Source organism: Struthio camelus, chromosome 26 (assembly GCF_040807025.1).
Source record: "Struthio camelus isolate bStrCam1 chromosome 26, bStrCam1.hap1, whole genome shotgun sequence".
Lineage (NCBI taxonomy): Eukaryota > Metazoa > Chordata > Aves > Struthioniformes > Struthionidae > Struthio > Struthio camelus.
Genome location: NC_090967.1, coordinates 5,900,725 through 5,922,587, shown reverse-complemented (window position 1 = coordinate 5,922,587; position 21,863 = coordinate 5,900,725). Strand labels below are relative to the sequence as shown.

The 21,863-nt window shown below is 58.7% G+C and overlaps 4 protein-coding genes across 8 annotated transcripts in view; 2 read left to right on the top strand and 2 right to left on the bottom strand.

The window, feature by feature from the left end:
• Window positions 1–146: 146 nt before the first annotated feature.
• UBA52 (ubiquitin A-52 residue ribosomal protein fusion product 1) lies at window positions 147–1,859 on the bottom strand. The gene is made up of 5 exons (XM_068920208.1): window positions 1,737–1,859; window positions 1,349–1,467; window positions 1,144–1,230; window positions 877–979; window positions 147–364 (listed from the first exon to the last, which is right to left on the bottom strand). Exons 2-5 carry the CDS (start codon window positions 1,449–1,451, stop codon window positions 271–273), a joined length of 387 nt encoding a protein of 128 aa, XP_068776309.1. The 5' UTR covers window positions 1,452–1,467; window positions 1,737–1,859; the 3' UTR covers window positions 147–270.
• Window positions 1,860–3,316: 1,457 nt separating this feature from the next.
• On the bottom strand, window positions 3,317–6,192 carry KXD1 (KxDL motif containing 1). Its single transcript, XM_068920206.1, has 5 exons — window positions 6,034–6,192; window positions 5,279–5,388; window positions 4,969–5,121; window positions 4,214–4,260; window positions 3,317–3,785 (listed from the first exon to the last, which is right to left on the bottom strand). The coding sequence occupies exons 2-5, from the start codon at window positions 5,371–5,373 to the stop codon at window positions 3,550–3,552; spliced, it is 531 nt and encodes a 176-aa protein (XP_068776307.1). The 5' UTR covers window positions 5,374–5,388; window positions 6,034–6,192; the 3' UTR covers window positions 3,317–3,549.
• On the top strand, window positions 6,156–13,300 carry FKBP8 (FKBP prolyl isomerase 8). Of its 5 annotated transcripts, none has more exons than XM_068920201.1 (9): window positions 6,156–6,241; window positions 7,402–7,701; window positions 8,135–8,304; window positions 8,724–8,812; window positions 8,994–9,211; window positions 9,292–9,464; window positions 9,588–9,665; window positions 11,946–12,083; window positions 12,637–13,300. In XM_068920201.1, exons 2-9 carry the CDS (start codon window positions 7,428–7,430, stop codon window positions 12,721–12,723), a joined length of 1,227 nt encoding a protein of 408 aa, XP_068776302.1. In that variant the 5' UTR covers window positions 6,156–6,241; window positions 7,402–7,427; the 3' UTR covers window positions 12,724–13,300. The 5 variants fall into 5 exon arrangements, with proteins under 5 accessions (XP_068776302.1, XP_068776300.1, XP_068776303.1 ...); XM_068920199.1 differs by lacking the exon at window positions 6,156–6,241 and adding an exon at window positions 6,451–6,544; XM_068920202.1 differs by lacking the exon at window positions 6,156–6,241 and adding an exon at window positions 6,515–6,615.
• A 1,029-nt stretch (window positions 13,301–14,329) lies between these two features.
• ELL (elongation factor for RNA polymerase II) overlaps window positions 14,330–21,863 on the top strand; it is a 54,424-nt gene continuing 46,890 nt past the window's right edge. Inside the window, exon 1 of the mRNA XM_068920198.1 lies at window positions 14,330–14,527. Coding sequence (XP_068776299.1) covers window positions 14,393–14,527 — 135 coding nt within the window. The 5' untranslated portion in view covers window positions 14,330–14,392. The remainder of the gene's footprint in view (window positions 14,528–21,863) is intronic.

Genomic DNA, 21,863 nt, shown 5'->3' with positions numbered 1-21,863 from the left:
CGCGGCGGCGGCAGCGCGGCAGCTCCGCCACCTGCAGGCGCGGCCCGGCATCGCCGGCCACAGCCCTGCCCGCCCGCCGGTACCGGTACCGGGCCCGGCGTGGACAGCCGCCCACACACACACAGACAGCACACCAGCACCGCACACCCAGAGCAAGGCTTTATTGAGATCCCCCCTTGCCGACGCGGGCACAAGCGAGGCGAGAGCGGAGCACGCGCGTGCTTCGGTGCTTTATTGGAGCGGGGGGCTGCGGACGGAGGGTCGGCGCCTCTACTTGACCTTCTTCTTGGGGCGGAGGTTGTTGGTGTGGCCACACTTCTTCTTGCGGCAGTTAACAGCGCGCGGGTGCAGACGGGCGTAGCACCTGGAAGAGGCGAGCGGGGAGCGCGTCAAGGGCTGGGCCCTGCAGCCCTCTTGCAAAAGAGGGACTGAAGGCTGGAAGGAGGGAGCGTTAAAACGTTTTTCTAAAGGAAGGCGCATAAATCCCAGCGCGGATTAATTACAGCATGAAGTGGGAGCTTATAAATAGCTGCGTTCCCTACTGAACTGGCAACAGCCACCCGTCCACAATGGAGCTCTCTGTCCCAGAAGCAGAGCTGGTAACATGACTCACTACAGGCGCATTCGAAATCAAGAATGCAAAGCTACCCACGGGGCTCCAAGCGGCACAGGGAATTACACGGAGAAAGAGGGCAGTAAGACGAGGCAACTCGCCAAAGCTTCAGGAGCTGTTCCAGTTCCTTCCCAGGCAAGTTAAGGCAAAGCGGAGCTTCGCCAAGGAACCGCGTTTTGAGAGCGCGATCACCCCCACCCCGTGGACGTGGGGTGAGAAGCGGGGTAAGGAAGCCACTCAGAGCTCCCGAGGCTAGGACATACTTGCGGCAAATCATTTTGTCGCAGTTGTACTTCTGAGCAAGCTGGCGAAGGGAAGGCTCGATGATGCCTCCGCGCAGACGCAGCACCAAGTGCAGGGTGGACTCTGAAACCAAGACAGATGCCACTGCGTCAGCCTCGCTGCAGGAGCGAGGCACGGCCGGGCAGCGCCCAGCACCCGGTCCCCAAAGCTACTGTGGGTCACCGTGCGTTCGGAAACCTGCGTCCAGCCTGTTGGATTTCTTTTGTATTAAAACAAGCGTAGGATACCTTTCTGGATGTTGTAGTCGGAGAGCGTACGCCCATCTTCCAGCTGCTTGCCTGCAAAGATCAGCCGCTGCTGGTCCGGAGGGATACCTGCGAGAGACAAAGGCGTCAAATTGGGGCGCTGTTTCGGCTTAGTCGCGGCACGGGGACTGAGGAGCGAACGGGGGAGGGCGTCAGCGCAGCGGGGAGCGGGGCCGGTCGCCGGTACCTTCCTTGTCCTGGATCTTGGCCTTGACGTTCTCGATGGTGTCGCTGGGCTCCACCTCGAGGGTGATGGTTTTGCCCGTCAGGGTCTTCACGAAGATCTGCATCTTGGCACCGTGTGGCCTGCGGGAGAGCAGCGGCCGCCGTCACCCCCGGAGCGGGTCCTACCGGGGAGTGGGGGGAGGGGGGCTCCACAGGGGACCCACGGCGGGGTCGAAGCGCTCTGAGGGCAGGGCCCAGGCGTCCGGCCTGGCCCTAGAGCGCCCCCTTTCCCCCCCCACCCCGGGGACCCAGGCGTCCGAGGCGCCACCTACCCGCCCCCAGGCCAGGCCCCCCCGGTCGCGGGCCCCCAGGCCCGAGCCCCCCCCCCCCCAACCCCGCGGCCCGCGCACCCGGCCGCCGCGCCGCCTCGCCGCCGACAAAAGGGCCGACCGGAACCGGAACTCGCCCGCCGTCACGTCACAACCGCTGCGTCACCGCGGCCCGCCGGGCCCCACTGCGCAGGCGCAAGCCCCGCCCCGCCCCGCCCCGCCCCCCCCAAAACGGTTCCCCTCCCGCGCGCTCGCCCCATAGGCCTGGCCCAAACCCCCGGGAGTGGCCCCAAACCCCCGAGATTGGCCTCAAAACCCCCGGGAGTGGCCCCAGACCCCCGAGATTGGCCTCAAAACCCCCGGGAGTGGCCCCAGACCCCCGAGATTGGCCCCTAAAACCCCAGAGAATGGCCCCAAGCCCCACACTCACCCCATAACCCTGCCCCAACCCCCCAGGAATGGCCCCAGACCCCCGAGATTGGCCCCTAAAACCCCAGAGAATGGTCCCAGGCCCTGCACTTGCCCCATAACCCTGCCCCAAACCCCCGGGAGTGGCCCCAAACCCCTGAGATTGGCCCCTAAAACCCCAGAGAATGGCCCCAAGCCTCACACTCACCCCATAACCCTGCCCCAACCCCCCAGGAATGGCCCCAAACCCCCGAGATTGGCCCCTAAAACCCCAGAGACCAGCCTCAAACTCTGCACTCACCCCATAGCCCAGCCCCAGGGACCAGCCCCAAACCCAGCACTCGCCTCATAAGCCAGTCTCAAGCCCCAGGGACCGGCCCCAAACCCTGCACTTGCCCCACAGCCCTGCCCCAAACCCCACGCTCGCCCCATAGCCCTGGCCCAAAACCCCACGCTCACCCCATAGCCCTGGCCCCCAGCTCTATGCTCACCCTACGCTCCCTCTTTGTCCCTGTGGCTCTGTGGCCTGTCCCTGCACTTGCCCCACAGCCCTGGCCCCAAACCCCACACTCACCCCACAGCTCACCCTGCGGCGCCATGCCCCAGTGCTGGCCCCCCGCCCCGCAGCCCTGGCCCCCCGCTCTCCACCAAGCCCATCTTTCCACCCCCTTGCAGCCATCTCAGCCCCTCACAAGCAGCAACAGCGCTGGCCGTTCCCACCCGGACACCCTAAGGGTTTGACAAGGGAAAGAGCCTGATGGTGAAGGTACCGGGAAAAGTCACTGCGGCTAGCGGGCTCCCGTTAGCAGTGAGCGCGGCTACAAGCATCCCTGCAGGAAGGTCTCAGGTGTGGTACGAAATAGGTGAGTACATAGGGAAAGTAGGCTCAGAGCTCTTGCTCGTGGGTGGGGAAACAAGCTGCGGTTGCTGGTGCACGTTCGTTAGCAGAGCGGCCCCGCTTAGCTGCGGCCCCAGCAGAGAGCAAGGCAGCCCGCGAGCAGCTGTGGCGGCACGCGCAGCCCTTCAGCCACTGCCGGGGAGATCCAGGCTCTTCCTGGGGGAAAGCTGGAGCCCTGGTTTGCACGCACAGGGAGTTTGAGCCTCCACACTGCTCAAACAAATTACGTTCCCAAGAAAAACACCCACACCCCGAGCTGTGGAGAGCGCTCTTCTGTTCCAAAGAGCCAAAGTCTAAATCAAACGTAGGGGTTTGCTGCTCTCCTGAACACACAAATGAGAAAGGACAAAAGGCGTTTCAAATCCATGTTTTACTTATTTGCCTGTATCAGGTTGCAGGGTATGCACTACGGTGGCAGTTTAGAGGCAGAAGGGGGTCTCTTCTTCACTCAGCCGTCACCTCTCAGCCTTCACTTCCCTCTTCCCAAAACAGTAATGGCCAAGGAAACACACAAATATAAATACAGGACAGGAAGTTCTCCACAGGCCAGGCAGCTGAGCTGGCTGTGGCTGTACAGTATCAGTACACCTAGTCCAGGTCATTGGCAGCTTCTTCATCTGTTAGACTCTGTCCGTTCACAGCCGGTGAATCGTACTGGCCTTGTGATAAATCCTCAAAATCCTGACTCATGGTTGGAGAGATAATGTCAGGGCTTGTGTCACAAGACTCCGTGCTCTGCTCAGAGGTAGCAATGGTGGTTGTCGTGCTTTTTGGAACAGGGTCAAAATCATCATCGTCATCTAGAATCGGAGATTCGTGGATGTCTGAAAGGGAAGACGCAGCAGTTAGTTTTACTGCTTTGGCCATCTGTGACAACAATACACAGCCCGTGTAACACCAGGTATGAGAGACGCTCTAACATAAGCACAGCAAAGAGTTTGCTCCCTTCTAATTCAAAGGTTTGACTGCTTGTAACAGTAATCAATAGATGGCTACTAATTTAGGTGACATCAGTTATTTGTGGCTTTGTAACCTCTTAAAAGCATATTTAAGAGAATAAAAAAAGCTCTCCAAACTTTTCACTGCAGCTACCATGAGCTGGCACATGCCTGGATGTCTCATTATTTCTTTCTTTAGAGGGGTCTCAACCCCAGAAAGTTGAGCCATGTGTCCTTAGGAAAAGGACTCCTCACGCTGAAAGCAAGCTGACATAAAAGCTGCAAGTCAGATTTAATAACAAAGAATCACTCACTGCTGAAGGCTTCTGGGTACTGTTTAGCTAGCTTCCCTTTCAGCGTCCTGCAAGAGCAGAGGAGAAAAAGAGAGCCAGGCTTACGCACGAGCTGACAAATCCCCCCCAGCGGCGGGCTGGTGAGTCCTCAGCACAGCTGGCCTCGGGGGTCGCTCCAGAGCTGAACCGCATCCCTCATCCTCTGACGCCCGGCTGCCAGACCAGCAGGCGCCTCCCGCTTTAGTTAGCTCTTTGGGGAACGTTGCGTCTTCCCCGTCTGTTCCCCAGGAAGCCCAGCACTGTGCCAAGAGGCTCCCTGCCCTCGGAGTCAAAACTTCCAGCGTTAGCCAGAGCTCCCACAGCTTCCCTGTCAGGAAACCGGGTACTTCTGCAAACCCCAAGTTTCGTAACCCTCCTGAGCAGCGCGAGCGCTGCGTCCCTCCCTGCTGACGCAGAGGGAGTGCAGAGAGTCACTGGCCCAGCTGCAAAGCCGGGATTCCTAAATTGGGATTCCTAAAGCTCCGAGCTCAGCAACCAGTGCCTCTCCCCACACCCACGTGTTTGCTCTGCTATGTGTTTTTCTCTCTCCACCTGTTTTTGGTTTCTGTGACGGTCCAAGATCCTTCATACAGGGGTGTCACATTTTAATACCCCTCTCTGCAGACAGCAGCGCTCCGTGATCTCTCTAGGTGAAGAGAGACCCTTTGGTTTCTGCATCTTCTCTCTTCCCCCACCACCCCCGGGGGACGTTCCCAGCCCCTTGACCCTGGCCCCACCTGATTCTTCGGAAGATGCTATCCAGGTCCTTTTTCATTTCAACGAGCGTCTTCGTGTGGTGCAAGAACCGCTCGTTCATCTGCTGCATGCGGACACTGGACAGGTTATTGAAGTTGAGCAGCATCTCGTTGGTCTTCTCGAATCGATCCAACCTGCTCAGAGCGAAAATGGGGCTCTGAAGATGCCTGGCGAGACCGCCCCCCCCCCCCGCCCAGCACGGCTCGCTGCCAGGGCCGTGCCCGGAGCCGGGGCACTCGTGAGCGCGGGGTTGGGTCCCCAGGGGAGACCGGTCACCCTGGGGCGACTCACATGTTCTTCTGGGCCTGGATGATGGCGTTGACGTCCTCGGCGTTGACCATGCCCATCACCCGGCCGCAGAACACCCGCGAGGCCGTGGGCTCCATCGCGCCCGCCGCCGCCTGCGGGACCGGCACGGGTTCGACTCGCCTCCCGCTCCCGGTAACAGAGACACCCCCCCCCCCCAACTGCATCCTGGCCCTGGTAACCGAGTTCCCCCCTGCAACTGCATCCCACTCCCGGTAATGGAGGACCCGCCTCCTGCATCCCAGCCCCGGTAACGGAGACCCCCCCCCCAGCCTGTCTTATCCCGCTCCCGGTAATGGAGCCCCTCCCCCCCCAACTGCATCCCAGCCCCGGTAACGGAGACCCCCCCCCACAGCCTGTCTTATCCCGCTCCCGGTAATGGAGCCCCCCCCCCCCCAACTGCATCCCAGCCCCGGTAACAGAGACCCCCCCCGCCCGCCCGCCCGCCATATCCCGGCCCCCGTTAGGGAAACACCCCCTCGCTCTGCCGTTTCTCGGCCCCGGTAACGGAGCCTCCCCCGGCCCCACCGAATCCCTCCCGTGACGGTGCCCTTCCTTCCTCCGTTAACGGAACCTCCCGCCGTCCTGTTCCCGGTATTGGAGCCGCCCCCCCCCCACCCGGTAACAGGGTCCCTCCCCCTCCCGTTAAAGGGGCTACTCGGGCCCGGTGCCTCCCAGCGGCGGCGCAGCGCGGCCCGGTAACGGCTGGGGCCTCCCGGCGGCGGCGGCGGCCCGCGCACCTGGGGGAGCCCGTCCCCGCGGCTTCACATGGCGGGGAGGCACCGGCGGCGGCACCGGCGGCGCGCGCGCTCGCTCGCCTCGCTTCCGGGACGCGGGTCACGCAGCGCGCGACGCCGTGACGTCAGCGCGCCCTTGCGTCACGGCGCCCGGCCGGAAGCGGCGGCCGCCGGCCCGCGGGAGGGGAGAAGCGGGGCCTCCCCGCGCCCGGTAAGGCCCATCCCTCCCCCTCTCCTCTCCCTCCCCGCTGGTGCCGGGGCCGCGGAGACCCGCGACGGGCGGGCCCGGACTTGCTACCGGCGTATAAATAACCCCGGGGCGGGGAGCGCGAGAGGCCTCCGGGGCCCGCTCGGGGCGCCGGCAGCTGCCCCTGCGCCCGGGGCTGCCCCGCGGCCCCTTTAAGGCGGTGCGGTGACGAGCTCTCGCTCCGCCCAATGGCGTTGGCGCTGGCGCGGCGCGGCCGTCCAATGGGAGCGGCGGGGCGGGGCCGGCGGCAGCTGACTCGCGGGCCAGGTGGGAGCGGCGGGGGGCGCGCGGCGGCGGCGGCCGTTGCTAGGGGGAGTCCTCGGCGCGTGACGGCGACGGTGACGTGGGGGCGCGCGCGCGCGCCCGCCCGGCCGGGGCGGGGGGAGAGCACGTGGCCGGCCGGCGGGGGTCTCCGGGGGTCGCGTCGGGCGGCTGCGCCCGCTGCCGAGTCTCCGCCGGTGCCCGGCGTCGCCGGGGCGTCTCCTACCCGCCCGTGCCCGGCTCCAGCGCCGCTTACAGGCTGCAGCGGGGCCGGCGAAGCGCCCGGGAAGGTGGCGGCAGCAGCAGCCGCCAGGCCTCGCTGCCGCGGAGGCCCTCGCCTCCCTGGGGAAGCCGGACTTCGGCCCTGCCGGGGCGCTCAGGCCTTTGGCCTGGACCACGTTCCGGTTGTCCAGCTCGCCGAGAGCAGCGTCGCCCGGGGCGGCCCTTGGGGCTGCCGCTCAGGCTCTCGCGCTTGCCTGCTGCGCAGCCTCCAGCTGCCGGGCCAGCGGGGAGACCCGCTTGCCCCGCACGCAGGTGTCTCAATACACAGAAACAGGCCAGAGCACCTGGCAGCTCGGCTCAGCCTGTCAGTGCATCCCGGCAGAGCAGGGGAGGGTCCCCCAAAACCTTACGGGAAAGGAAAGCGTGATCTGCTATTGCTGGCTGCTCTCTTTGGGGGCTGAGGTGCGAGGTCCGAATGAGCGAGCGACGGCTGCAGCTCTCCATCGGCGCAGGGTTGGTGGTATCTGTCCTGTTCCTAGTCACCGCTTGCAGTGTTCTGTCCAGGCTGGGGGAGGGCTGGCATTTGCGTTCATCCCCTTGGCAAACAAAGGACCAACCTCTTGAATGTCTTTCCCCTTTAGCTTGCTGTTCTCCCTGCTCTGCGGCAATGGCTTCCAGCGGGGAGGAGCAGAGCAGCAGCTCCCCGGACTGGGCGGACAGCGGCACGGACCTGTCCTGCCCGGAGCTCGCTGGAGCCAGCACATCCCCGCTTGACAGCGGGGAGGATTTTGAGGTCTTGGAAGATGATGATGATGACTTGAGCGAGCTGCCCCCGCTGGAGGACATGGGCCGGGTGAGGACCCCAGCGAAGGACTCCCAGTCCTCAGAGCAGGCCCCAGGGGAAGCAGCTGAGGACCCTCAGGAATGGCTCGATGTCTTGGGTAAGAGCCTACAGAGGAAACTTCTGCATCTTCTGCTCCTGTCCAAGGCGCTGAGCTGGCTCACGGAGCTGAACGGGCTTCTTCAGGGGAGGTCGGAGGAGGTGGGCTTCCCCACAGCTCTTCAGGCACTCTGGGAGCAGCAGCGCAGGAAGGACTGGACAGGCAGCTCTGCGCCTGAGCCGGTGCCAGGGGCCGAGGCTGCTGCTGGGCTCCGCCGTGGTTTGTGGGGATCCGTCGCTTAGGGTGGAGGTGGTGGGATGGTCGACGGGGTGACATGGTGGCGCTTCTCGCAGCAGAAAGGCCGGCTGGTGCGGGGGATCGCTGCTGGAAACCGGGGGACGTGGCTCGGAGCCAGGCCGTCTCCCTTTCCCCTCCCCGTGCAGGGCCCTGCCGCTGCGGTGGGCTGACGTGCCTCCGCCTTCTCCTTGCCCAGGGAGCGGCTTGCTCAAGAAGAAGACCCTGGTGCCGGGTCAGGGGGTGGAAAGCCGGCCACGCAAGGGCCAGGACGTCACTGTCCGCCTGAAGGCCACGCTGGAGGACGGCAGCGTGGTGGAGGAGAACCCCAGCCTCACCTTCACGCTGGGAGACTGCGATGTCTTGCAGGTAAGAGCCGGGAGGCCGAGCCCTGCGGCCAGGCTGCGGAGGAGAGCACAGTTAGAGGTGCAGCACTGGGCTCCTGTGCCTGCTCCCTCTAGCCTGGGCCTCCTGCTGACTGGGGATGGTGGGGGGTTTAACTCAGCACCCTGTTTCCAGACCACGTAAAGAAACGAATGTGGGTGCTGCAGGCTGATTGCCCAGTTCTGCCCTGCCGCTGTCCCTGGTTTATCGCTGTGTTGTTCTTACCGCGCTGGGCGGCACCTCGCTGCCCCGGGCCTGGGGCAGTAGGGGCGGCTGGCAGGGTCTGGAGTCGGCGACATCCCCAGCTGCGCAGTTCGTCTGCCAGTGGGAAGCAGCCGCTTGGCTTCCCTCTCTGGAGGGGCAGGACCTTTGCTCACCTCCTTCCACAAAATTGGTCTCTGTAGGCTCTGGACTTGTGTGTGCAGCTCCTGGAAATGGGAGAAACAGCCTTGATCATGTCAGATGCAAAGTACTGCTACGGCCCCCAGGGCAGGTGAGTGGGGAAGGGCAGACCGGAGGCGCTTGGAGCAGCCTGCGGCTTTGGTGAGATGCAAGTAGTGCTAAATCCCCTAAATCCCCATGGCCCAGCCTGGCTGGGGGAACTGGCAGAGGGGGCAGCCGTCAGCCAGGCCCTCGCTTTGCAAAAGCCCTCAGAAGTGCCCTCCTTGATGCAGGAGCCCTGATATCCCACCCAACGCAGCCCTCCTCCTGGAGGTGGAGCTGCTGGAGGCTCGGGACGCGCCGGACCTAGAGCTGCTCAACGGGAAGGAGAAGATAGCACTGGCCAACCGCAAGAGAGAGCGCGGCAACTTCTACTACCAGCAGGCAGACTACGTGCTGGCCATCAACTCCTACGACATCGCCCTCAAGGTCATCGACTCCAGCTCAAAAGGTATCGGCAGGCCTGCCCAGGGAGGAGGGCTGGCCGGGCTCCTGCCTTCCTGGCGTAACTGGGCTCTGGGATCCTTGCAGTCAACTTCAGCCCCGAGGAGGAGGCCGAGCTGCTAGATGTGAAGGTGAAATGTCTCAACAACCTGGCAGCCTCTCAGCTCAAACTGGATCATTACGAGGCAGCCCTGAAGTCCTGTAATCTCGTCTTGGAGCACCAGCCAGGGAACATCAAGGCCCTCTTCCGAAAGGGCAAGGTGAGACTGGGTGCACGGCGGGCTCTGCCTTCCACTCTCCACAGCCCGGCCACGGCAGGACAGAGGGCAGGGGTGAGGGATGGACCCCGAGTGCCCTGCTCAGCTTTGTGTCTCGCCTTCCAGGTCCTGGCCCAGCAGGGGGAATACAGAGAGGCCATCCCCATCTTAAAGGCGGCTTTGAAACTGGAGCCTTCGAACAAGGTAGGCTGCCCTGAGCGCTGCTAGCGATCCTGTTGAGCTGTGCTTTGCAGGGCTCTCCTCTTGGCCATGCAAAACTGCAAACCGTGGTGCTCCTGTGTAAGGGCTGGATATCCCGGCATGGTGCCCTGCGTGCTAGCACCCACGGTACAATGTCCGAGCTTGTCTGAGCTGGTGGGGCCCTTATCTCTGGGCTGTGATACTCTCTCTTTGCCCTTTGGTCCTTGCGGCAGCAGGACTCCCTGCCAACCCATCCGTAGCTCAGCAAGCCTGGGCGTAGGGTCCTGGCTACCCCAGCTTTGCGGGGCGGCTCCAGCGTGTTGTGTTGTTGCTGTTGGAGGTGGAGCACAGCCACGTCCTCGGAGTCACTTGCGGCAGCCCAGAGCATGATTCACTGGGCTGTGGGAGCAGCCCCAGAAGCCCTGGACCTCAGTCCAGCGCCCAGGCCAGCACAAGGCGTGAGCGATCCCTGGGTCAGGAATTTCCGGTCAGTTAATGATCAGCTGCTGGGCTGGAGCCTGGGGAGAAAGAAATCGAAAGCCCTGCCAGAACCAGGGAATGGCCCCAGCCAGCTGGGGGAGGACGCGGAGGGAGGTGCTGCCTGCGCGAGCTCGAGGCAGGGTGCTCAGCTGTACGGACAGGCATCAGTCCCGGATTGGGCTTGTTTTATCTGCCTTTTTCTTGGGCATTTCACGAGAACATCATTATTAGCATCATGTTTTCCAGTCTCTAAAGGCTGTGAGTAGGATGGGACCCTGGGAAACTAGGTGCTCTGTGGTTTAAAAGCATGCGAGACCCCCTGTCCCAGAGAGCTCATGGTCTGGGAGCACCCACAGGGTGCCACAGGGAAGGCTGGGCAGCCCAGGAGAAGGGTCTCAAACGGACCCAGTGAGGCTCGAGTGGGCTCCCAGCCATTGAAGACGTGAGTGAGCAAACTAGGATCGCAGACAGAAGCGAGCGCTCTCCCCGTGCGTCTCTTGTGTGCCGTCAGCGTTGGCAGGGCTGCCGTTCGCCAGCCTGCTTGCGCGAAGCTTTTAATTGAAGCGAGGAAAAAAAAAAATCAAAATGCCCAGCAGTGACGTTACCAGTGAAACCACAAGTACAGCAAATTACTGACCGTTCCAGCTGGCTGCTGGGGTTCCCGGGGAAGTGGCTGCGCTGCTGCAGACAGCAGCATTGCATATGCCCTACTGAGTCATGGGCTGCCGGTGGTGAAAACACACTCAAGACATTCACCTGTCCTTGGATGAGGAAACCTGGATTCTCTGGGGCTGTTGGCACCTTTTAGCTGTTAGAGGCCAAGCAGACGCTGGGCTCCCGTTGCTTAACCACGTGGAAGCTGCACGTCCTCAAAGGAGGGTAGGTGCAAGGGAAACCGGTGTTTGTCCTGCACCAGTGCACCAAACCGGGGAGCTGGATGTAGCCCTGCAGCAGGACGCCCGAGCTACCGGGGGTGCTAGAGGCACTCAGTAACTTGCTGCTTTGCACCCTCAAGACTTTTTAACGTGCTGGCGAGCGCCCTGTTTGCGCTGCAGCGACGTGGATAACTCTGAGCCAGCGTCCCCAGGGCAAATACTGCCTTTAAAGTGGGTCGCGGGTGGCGGTGTTTCGGGGAGGCGTCGGAGCCACCCGGAGCGTGGCATGCCCAGCAGAGGGCACAGCGCGGCCGTGCCGCCGGACAGACGTCGCAGCCGCCGGGCTGGCGCGATGTCCTTGCCGGGCCGCCGCTGACGTGGGCTCCGCGGAGGCGGCTGCTGGGAACGGGGCCGCGGGCGGGTAGCGGGGCGAGCGCCCTCGCTGTCCGGGGCTCTGGGAGAGCCACCGGCGCTGGGGCCGGTTCGCACCGATTTGAGCTCGCCCGGCGTCTGCGGGCTCTGCCTGGGCTTTATCCCGCTTGAGCTCCCTCCGAGGGCAACGATTTGCGTGGCTCGGAGCGCTCAGGCGTGTGCCGACACGCTCCCGCGTACCCGGCGCTCGTGGGTCTTGCTGCGATCCCACATCAGACCGGGCTGAATTTCAGCCTGCTACCCTGGCCCGCTTCCAGGCAGAAACGCAGGAGAGCTCTGGCACGTCTGTCCCTGAGGCGGAAAAACTTTCGAGTCTCTTTTAAAGGAGAAAATCCTTTCCCTGGCGCCTGTGCGATCTGCCCTGGGCGCTGCTCCCCGCTGCCAGGCGCTGACGGCAGGTGCCCGGTGCCACGCTGCTGTCCCTGTCCCCTGGGCCGGTGCAGGGCACCCGCGGGTGGTGGAGCCCATCACAGCAGCGTCGCGCTCTCCTCCCCAGACCATCCACGCCGAGCTCTCCAAGCTGGTGAAGAAGCACGCGGACCAGAAGAGCGTGGAAACGGAGATGTACAGGAAGATGCTCGGGAACGTCGGTGCCGGCGGGACCCCGGCGAAATGCAAAGACAAGTTGCCCCGGGTAAGGCTCGGCGCTGCTGCGGGTCGCACCGGGGCTGGGGAGCGCCAGGGTGAGCGGAGGGGCTGCGGGAGCCCGGGCAGAGAGACCCCAGGGTGCAAACGTGCCCTGGCTGAGCGAGCCGAGCTCCCGTGCGCTGGGTTGCGCCGTCCCCGCAGCCCCACTGGGAGCACGTGGCCGGCCCGGGGCCAGCGCGTGGCCGGCGTGCCAGGAAAACGCTGATAGCTGCTGCCTCGCTCCTGGCCCCGGCGCTGCCAGCTGGAGGCTCTGGTCTCTGCTCCCAGCTGCTCCGAGCGCTGGCGGGTGGAAATCGCTGTCAGCTGGCCGCAGAGCCGCGGCACACACTGTCCCCTCGGCCGCGCTGGCCACGCGCTGAGCACGGCCGACGCAGCGCTTGCCTTCTTGGGCTGTGTTATCTCAGATGCACGTCGCGCCCCCGGCGCTGCTCCATCTCTTTGCGGCCGCGCGCCAGCGTGACGAGCAGCAGGAGGGCGGCGCGGGGCCGGGGCGCGCCGTGGGCGTACCGTCACGGTGCCGGTGTCTTCCTCCTCCTCAGTCCATCCCCTGGAAATGGCTCTTTGGCGCAACAGCCATCGCGCTCGGCGGCGTGGCCTTGTCCGTGGTCATTGCAGCGAGGAACTAACGGCACCGGCGGAGCGGCGCTGCCGCCGGGACCCGCTCCGGGACCGTGTCTCCTTCCTGCTCGGGATGAGCCAGGGCTTCCCGGGGCCGGCGGCTCCGCCAACCCCTCCCTGCGGACTGGCAATCGCGGAAATAAGGATGTGCTCTGTGTCGGAGGTGCCGGACCCCCCTCTCCCGACGGCCACCCGGCGCTTCCAGCACCCTTTCCCCATGCAGGTGGGTCCGGCCCTGGGGACGGAGACCCCCCGAACGTGCGCCAACCCAGCAACACGCAGCGGGCGCCGCGGCCGGAGGGGCAGGGAGCAGCGGCGGGATGGGCGTCCCGCTCCGCTCCCCTCCTCGGCGCGGCACCGGCCGGCGCAACGTCAAAGGAAGCCAAAGAAACCTGGGGCGCGAGGGACGCGTCCCCTGGCGTCGGTCTGTCCCGGCTGGAGGCTCCGTCTTCCCCCGTCCCAGCTAATCTGTCTCATCGCGCTCCCGTCTCCGGTTTTTCGGCTCTGCGCTCGCGTGGAGCTGTACGCACTGTCCTCCCGCCCCAAACCGACTGTGAAATTCCCAATAAAGGACGATTCCTTCGCGCCCGGGACTCCTCATTTCGGGCGCGGGGCTGGCGGCTGCTCCTCCCAGCTCAGCCCAGTTTGCCGACTGGGAGCCGGCCCTTCGCTCAGCTCGCGGAGGGGGCGGACGGGGCTCGGTGTCCAGCTCGGGCATCCCTGGCGGGACGGCTGCGGCGCCCAGGCGAGTGCCCCGGGGGGCTCTGCCAGTGCAGGGAGCCCCAGGCTCGTCCCCTCCCCGCCGCAGCGTTTTCCTGCGGGACTGGGGCTTTCGTCGCCGGAGCTGAGCGGGCGTCCCGAGGCCTGATCCCCCGCAGCTCCTGACCCCAGGCCGGAGGACTCCTGACGGGGTCGCAGGAAGGATGGAGAAGCCAGCCGAAGCCCTTCCTCGGCCAACAGCCTGGGGCGCCCCTCGCCCGATCCCCCAGGGCCGCCCTGGCCTTGGCCCTGCTGGGCTGGTGCCGGCTCCGGCGGCCGCTCCGGTCAACGTGGTCTGGGTGACCCTGGGGGGCCTCCTCACCGGCCGCTTGGGGTGGACCCCCCCCCCGGTATAAAGGGGACCTGGCCATGGGGGGCCCCCTGGGGCAAGGAGGCCTGCCCCCCCCCCCGCTTCCCCAGCGGTGCCTGTGGCCCCCAGGCCTTGCCCAAGCCCCCTCCCCAGGGCTGCCTGCACCCCCCCAGGCCCTGCCAGGGCAGGGATCCCCGGGCGGGGAGGGGGATTCCCGGGGGCGGGGGGAGATGCCCGGACAACCCCCCCCCCAACCACCACCACCACCGCCCGCAGCCCCGAGGCCCCTCCAGCGCTGGAGGGCTGCACCAAACCACCCTCCCCGCCATGCCCCGCGGCTCCTATTTGCATATCCCCGCCTCTTCCTTGCCGGCTGCCAATCCGGTTCGGCGGCCCGCTGGGACCGGCCAATGGGAGAGAGGGCTGCCCACCTCCTTTTACCCCAGCAACAGGCGCCTGGCGTGGGCGGGGCCTGCGGAGCGGCGGCCGGGCGCCTCATGAATAATGCATGAGAGAGGGGGGGAAGGGGGCGTGGCGGCGGCGGCGGCGGCGGCAGCGGCGGCGGGAGGCCCCGGCGGCCCAGGCGCGGAGGGGGAGACGGTCCCAAGATGGCGGCGCTGCAGGCGGAGCGCGGGTACGGGCTGTCCTGCGGCCGCCTCGGCCGCGGCACCCGCGTCTCCGTCTTCCACGTCAAGCTGACGGAGAGCGCCCTGCGCGCCTTCGAGAGCTACCAGGCCTGCAAGGTTAGGGGTCTAAGCGGGCGCGGCGCGGTGTGGTGCGGTGCGGCGGGCGCGGCACCCCCCCACCCCCTCCACCTTCTCCCTCCCGCGGCCACGAGGCCCCGGCCGGAGCCCCCCGGGCACCGTTGGGTCGCTGTTGGCGGAGGAGGGAGGGGGGAACGGCCTGCCGCCGTCCCCCCCCCCCCTTATGGCCGGGGGTGGGGGCCGTGGCCCTGGTGGGTGACTGAGGGGTCTGGGTGCGCCCCCCCCCTTCGGTAAATAATTGGGGAAGGTGGGGGGGGGCCTGCTATTCCCCCCCCCCCCCCCCGTACCTGGTAAGTACCTCAGGGGAGTCTCGTTGCCCCCCCCCCGCTCCGGGAGGTGCCTGCAAAACCCGGGGGTCCACCCGGTAGGTGACTGGGGGGGTGTGGCCCCCGCGGTAGGTGACTGAGGGGAATCGGGGGGTCTGGGTGCCCCCCCCCCTCCGGGAGGTGCCTGCAAAACCCGGGGGTCCCCCAGGTAGGTGATGGGGGGGTGGTGGTGTGGCCCCCGATAGGTGACTGAGGGGGGTCTGGGTGCCCCCCCCTCCGAGAGGTGCCTGCAAAACCCGGGGGTCCCCCAGGTAGGTGATGGGGGGGTGGTGGTGTGGCCCCCGATAGGTGACTGAGGGGGGTCTGGGTGCCCCCCCCCTCCAGGAGGTGCCTGCAAAACCCGAGGGTCCCCCCGGTAGGTGATGGGGGGGGGTCGGTGTGGCCCCCAATGGGTGACTGAGGGGGATCGGGGGGTCTGGGTGCCTCCCCCTCCGGGAGGTGCCTGCAAAACCCAGGGGTCCCCCAGGTAGGTGATGGGGGGGGGTGGTGTGGCCCCCGATAGGTGACTGAGGGGTCCCCCCCGGTTGGTGCCCGGAGTGGGGGGCAGGTCCCAGAGGGGGGACTGAGGGATTCCCCCCACCACCCCCGGGGCGCGAGCTGTGCTCCGGCCCTTCCAGCGGGGCTGTGTTTTGAAATTTCCAGATTGTCTCTTCCCGAGATATTTCCCTGAAATGCATCCAGAGAGCTTATTAGTCATGTAAATAAAGAATAATGGAAACACTCAGCATCTGTCGTTATGATGTGTCTGAGAGGAGTTAAAGAGCTGTCCTTTTTATTACTGTTGTTGTTTTCCTCTGATCCTGCGAAGAGCGCGTCCGTCTCTGTCCCCTCACCTTGTCGGGTGCTGGGGAAGCTGGGAACCTAACCCGTTTGTCATTAGGAGCGTCCTGCCTGCCAGCTTCTGTAGGATAAACCATATGTTGTCACAACACTATTTTTAATTTAGGGTGTTGGTTACATCACATCACTGAGTTGGGCAATCTGTATATGAGGACGAAGGTAATTACTGTTCCAGGGTTTATCAACTTATATTTTAATGAGTGTTTATCAGCATTATGAGAAGTCAGTAGCAGCAAGGGCCTTGGATATGGACTTAGTTGTTAGCTTTCTCTCAAAAAAAAAAAAAAAAGGGGGGTGGGGGGGAACCCCCGAAGGAACACAGTCTATATATTAAGAAAGCCTTTTCTTTTGGGGGAGGGAGAGTAGGAAGACTACAGGCAGCTGTGTTAAATATTTTGGGAAGCTATTCTGAGTCCGTGTCACACATGAATAGTGGTGTTTATTTTCTAAATGAAGTCTGGTCTCTAGAGTGTTTGGTGGCCAAGGGCCACTAATGAACTTTGCTTCCTTCACTGCCACCCAAAAGAGAAATAGTCAAAGGCTACTGGTGATTAAATGGGCAGGAAAGGATAAGAGCAGAAGAGCTCACTTGTTTGTGTAGTGAATAACACAACAATTAGTGGGCTATTAAACACATATGCTCATTCTGCGTTTGTTCTATAAACAGTTTCTCCAGCTTGTTGAACTTCTCTGCTTCCTCTGAAATGCTCTGCTAAGGAGATGCCAAGAAGTGACTGTAACGCACCTTTGGAGCGTGTGTTTGTGGAGGCTAGGCTTTGATTTAATTTTGGTCTGTAGTAGGTAAATGGAAAAAATTTGCTAAGGCTTCTGCTCAGTTGGGTTTTAAATGCGGTATAACTGACGACAGTGTTGTGCAATATGTATAATAGCCTGGAATCCAATACTGTTGTTTGTGTTACCTTAAGTCCAACATGTGTGCAGTCTGACCTGTTTTATGTACTAGGATAGCACGTTAGTATGATTTCTGCGACAAGTCTCTGTATCTTTGCCAGAACAGTCAGGCTTATATCTTCAGTTGCTTGCTTGAGTTTGTTCTTGGTCTAATAATAATGTATTGGGATTACATAATCCAAAAATGATCACCCAGCTGGGCTAGCTGCCATTTGTTTTTAGCGTCCCTCGTGCCAGAGCATTTGCGTCCCTGATGTGGGGCTGTATCGCGTGTGGATTAGGCCACGGGAATATGGAGAAATGATATTTGGCTTTTTGAGGCTCTCCTGTTTGGGTCCCTGCTAAATTGTCCTTATCCCAGTGAAGAAACTGTTACTCTTTCATGTATTGATGTTCAACTTCATGTTTCAGGAAGCTATTTCTATGTTGTATACAGAGAACATGGAGCTGCTTCTGCAGAGGTCCGGATCACAGAGCTATGTACTCCCATTGGTCCGTAGAGGACTTCTTTCTTCAGTGACAGAAGGGTATATTCACCTGAAAAAAGGGTAACTTTCCTTATAGCAAAAGAATAACATCAGCATCATGTGGGACGCTCTAAGACGTTGCATATCTGTTCCTTGTGTAACTTGCTGCCCCTGAAACGGCTTCCACGCAGTTGTGAAATTATGAGCGCTGAGTGCCGAGTTCTGCAGCTGAAGGTTGAGCGTTGGAAAATGTGTCCTAAGTAAATTTGTCCAGTGATGAAATGGAGCTGTTCTGGTGTTTTAGCCTAAAACAACTCTTCTGGTTCTCCAAGGACTGTAGCTCTCTGTTAGCTTTGCTTTATTCCGCATTTCCTTTGGGTATGCGTACAGGCTGTGCTTAGCCATTCCCCCTCCTCCCCCAAGTGGGGCGTGACTGTTCCTCATCTCTGCTGGTCTGTCCCTGGGTGTCTTGGTGTCCAGACTGAGGTACAAGGGAACTCTTCATGCATCTGCCTTTATTTTTCTCTTTTGGTCTTTATCTTGGATTCTGTCCATAATACTTTGCCAGGATGTTGTATCTGTCATCATCTAATATACCTAGATATGTCTCAGTACGTGGCATTCAGCTTTTGCTTTTCACGCCCATATTTTTAGCAACATATGGGGGTTTCTGGGTGAGTAGGAATCCGAAAGCACAATTCTAAGCGTTACATGGCAGACCTAAATGTCTCTTGGCAATTGGTACGACTCCTCATGCTAATGTGGTATAGGTGCTGATGGTATGTAAACAGTGTTACAGCGGTTCCTGGAACCTTTATCGGGGAATTTTCAGACTTTTGAATGTTTATTTAAAAACTATATTTGTGGTTTAAGGAGCAGTATTTGTGAGCAAACATGATGGATAATCTTTTGACAATAAATGACGCGACTGCAGTGGTACCCCTTTCTTCATCACTTGTGGTATTGACCTAAGCGTAGCGGATGGATGCCACGCAAGCTTCTGCCGCCAGCCCTAGTCCTAGCTTGCGGTGTGCCTGCACAAGGTAGCATCTGTAGAGGTGTAGCTTTAGGACTGCAAAAAGGGTCGTAGCATCCCTGCTTGGGTCAGCGAGTGATGCAAAAGGAGCTGAAGAGTGCCTCCTGCTCGTGTGCTAACTATCTGCCCCTGCTATACAAAGTATTTTGAACTGAAACCACCAGCTGAATCACTGGTGAACTTTGGCAGATGCACAAATGTTTATTGGGGGCTAAGCTGAGATAACCAAAGCACGCTGCCCCATGCTCTACTGTCTGAACTGAATTTTGGAACCTTGTCTGACAAATGTGGCTCCCCGCGTCTTGGAACGCCCCACCTTCCCTGCGCCTTCTGTGCGCTTTCTAAACCGATAATGGCGGAAGTGTTTTCTCAAAGGTTAGGATTAAACCAAGCCCCATATAGTCACCTCTTAAAAAAACAAACAAAAAACCCCCCAAACTTCAGACCTTTATTTTAGAGCAAATTGTTATAGGTGCCTTAATCTTACTACGTTCAAAGTATGAGATGCCAAATTAAGGCTCTTTCTGTCATTACAGGGTCTTTAGGGTAAAGCTTCTTCATGCTGACTTGAGACTTGAAAGCTTCTTATAGGTGTCCGAAGGAGAAGAACAATGTGGCTTTTGAATCAAAATCCATTAAACTATCCTGAAGCCTTTTGCATCATTGCTCCTTTCCTGTAACCTGTTTTTTCCTGCCCTATTAATTCACTGATGCTGTAGTCTGTCAAAATTGAAGCTGTTATGACATCAGTAACATGAGACTGTGACATTACTAAATGAATCAGCCAAGAGGCTGGTTAGAAGGGAAACTCATTGTACACGTACATCTCTTCACAATCAGCAAAAATGGGACAGGATATGCAGAACACACTGAACTGCTAAACTCCTGTTAAATGTTCTTAATGTTGACCTGAATGTGGCACCTCCCATTTAAAGGAAGGGGACAAAGAGATGTTTAACGTGGTGCATGAGGAATGTTTTGGCCTGTGGCAGTTTCCTTTCAATTATTTAGGGTAGCTTTTTCTCTCAACCATATACCATTTAGATCTGCTCAAATTATAGATTCATCTCTATAGTTTTTCAAATTGCATGGGAAAGAATTGTCTGTAATTTACATCTAAAGTGACGTACAGTTGCTATGGGATTCAGTAGCAAATTATAAACCCATTATGCTTTTTTTCATACTAGTGGTAGCAGACTAAAGAAGTAGGTCTAATTGGTGACATGCCAAGGGAAAATAGAAAGTTTGTGACAAAATCCTTGTGACTGACAGTGCTTTTTTCAAACGCGATCTGCTTTTTATCAACAAATCATATGTCTTAAATGGATGCTATTAATTTGAAAAGTTGCATTTGTGCATTAATAATTTTTTTGCTCTTTAACAATACTGGGGAGCGAACTTGAAGGTTAACCCCTTAGAATTTTCCCATCTTATGAGGCTAGGTTTTTTTTTTTTTTTTTTTTTTTAAAGGTACATAACTGAAGCGTTTTGGCACTTGCATCAATAGATTGAGCAGCTGGATCTTGGTGATTATATTCATTACCTTGCAAGACTAAACCCTTGTTCCAGCTTATTCTATGGTTTCTTATTGAACTTAAACAGCAGCAAAGGGAGGAATGAAAGCTATTATAAAATTTTTACTTCTGTCTGAAGCCTGTCTGGTCAAATGCAATGTTCAGATTTGCCTCAAAAGCAGTCTTGCAGTGACCTCTTACCTGACTAATGTGTGCTGTAGCAAATTGTGCCTCAAGTGGCTTGTGTGCTTGCTGTAAACCAGTCAGCGTTCAGCGTGTGGAATCTTAATGGCTGATGCTCCAACATCATTTTTTTCTGAACCAGTCTGAAGTGCTCTGTCCTGTTTAGTTAGTTTCTGTCGTAGTGCTCCTTGGCAGGCGGATGGTGACTGTTGAAATAGTTTGCTTGCATAGTGCAGGCTCTGTTGGGATAGCAGAACAGTTTTTATTACTAGTGAGCAAGGGGAAGTTTATTTTAAGTCATTTGAGGTCTCATTAGTAAATGAATGCGTTATCTCCTAAACAGTTTGCCCATGCTCCCCTTTGTATTAGACTCCTGTCTGTAAATTCTAAGCATGAACTTGTGAAGCGTCTCCAAATCCCTGGTGTTTGTGCATGTTGAAAAATGGGAAGGGACAGACTGCATGCGTCACTCTGATACTAATTTGTGCCAGCTAATCCATGGGAGAAGAATACGTTTTGGCTGACTTAGTGGTTTTGCTGCTAATGCACGAGAGAATCCATTTGAATGGATGGAGTGGCTGTGCAGGTTTAGGTAGACTTTGAAGAGATACCATGTGTCTGTGATCCTGTCCTGAATATTCTAATTTGTGAATACAGTCATGTAATATATTGGCTTTATTTTGTTTTGGGGGAACAGGAGAGGGAGTGGAGGGGAAAAGTGATGATGTTCAGTTCATTGTCAGGCATAACTTCAAGAAGGGTGAGCTCAAGTTACCTCTGAATAGTTAAGGTTAATGTTGTTTCTGGAGGAACCATTTTCTTAAGTGACCTTAATGCTAATGGAAAAAAGCCGGATAACAGGGACTTTGCTAATATTTTATCTGCAGAGTGGATACGGAAGAGACATCACCAGAACTAGTCGTCTTCATCCACCGTTCCTTAGCTTGACCTAAATGCATTATCCAGGGAAGGAGCTTGGATTTGCTGATAAGAGGAGTTGTCTATAGTAGCACATGTGTTGCTTAGAAACATTCCGTGCACGTAAGGCAATTTTTGCACACCATGGTAACCTAGTATTGCCTTTTTGACTGCCTTTTTTTTTTTTTTTTTAAAGAATTGTTATAATAAACAGGATAACCCCTCTGCAGTTGGTTTGCAGACGGATGGTGTCTATCACTGCTGTAGCGAGAAACTACCAAAATCCAATCCTTTTTGTATTGCTCCAGCAAAAAGGCAGTCTAGAAAAACACTGTTCCGTGCACTTGGTCTCTCCTTTCTTTACATTGGACTAGTGCCTCTTTAATTTAAAGAAACCAGCATTTGTTTAACTCAAAAAAGAGGTCACTGCTTGTGAGCATGACTTGACTTAGCTGCCCACCTCCACCCAACTTGAGTCTTCCCTGATCTAGCTAGTCTGACTGCTGTTAACTCTCTATTTTCCCCTCTGTCTGTACAGCAGAACTTTCCTTGTCATTTGTTTTGCAGGAGGGAATACTGTAGCCTAAGGCTTTCAGGGAAAGCCGAGATGTTTTACTGTCTTGGTCTCTTCAGGCCGGCTGCCACCACTAGCATTACTCTTCTTATATGCAGAAGCTGCAACCATCCCTGGAGGCTCTGGGTATGGTCCTGAGACATACCTCTTTACTGCAGGAAAGTAGGTCATCATGGGGAAAAAGGCTGAATCCAGTGTCTCGAAGTGTAATCTGTGCATATCATTGCAAGCAAAGCTTGAGTTGTGCTTCTGGCTTTGGCCTCTGTTCCAGGTTATGCCATCAGTTTAACGGTAGGTGCAGACTTTCTGCTTTAGATTTGTGTCTGCCTGTAATGGAGATCTGTAAGTACTGTGAAACTTCCTAAAAACAGCTGGTCATCTGCACCTTTGTAGTATTCGGAATTCACCGGTACAAACATCCTCTTGACTACTTGCTTGAAACATTTCAAGACCTGTGCAGTTTAGCTGATAGGCTGTCCTTTGATAAGAAAGCAGTCACCTGATACTTGAGAAGTTTTGTTCGTACAAGATCTGTGCTGCGAGAA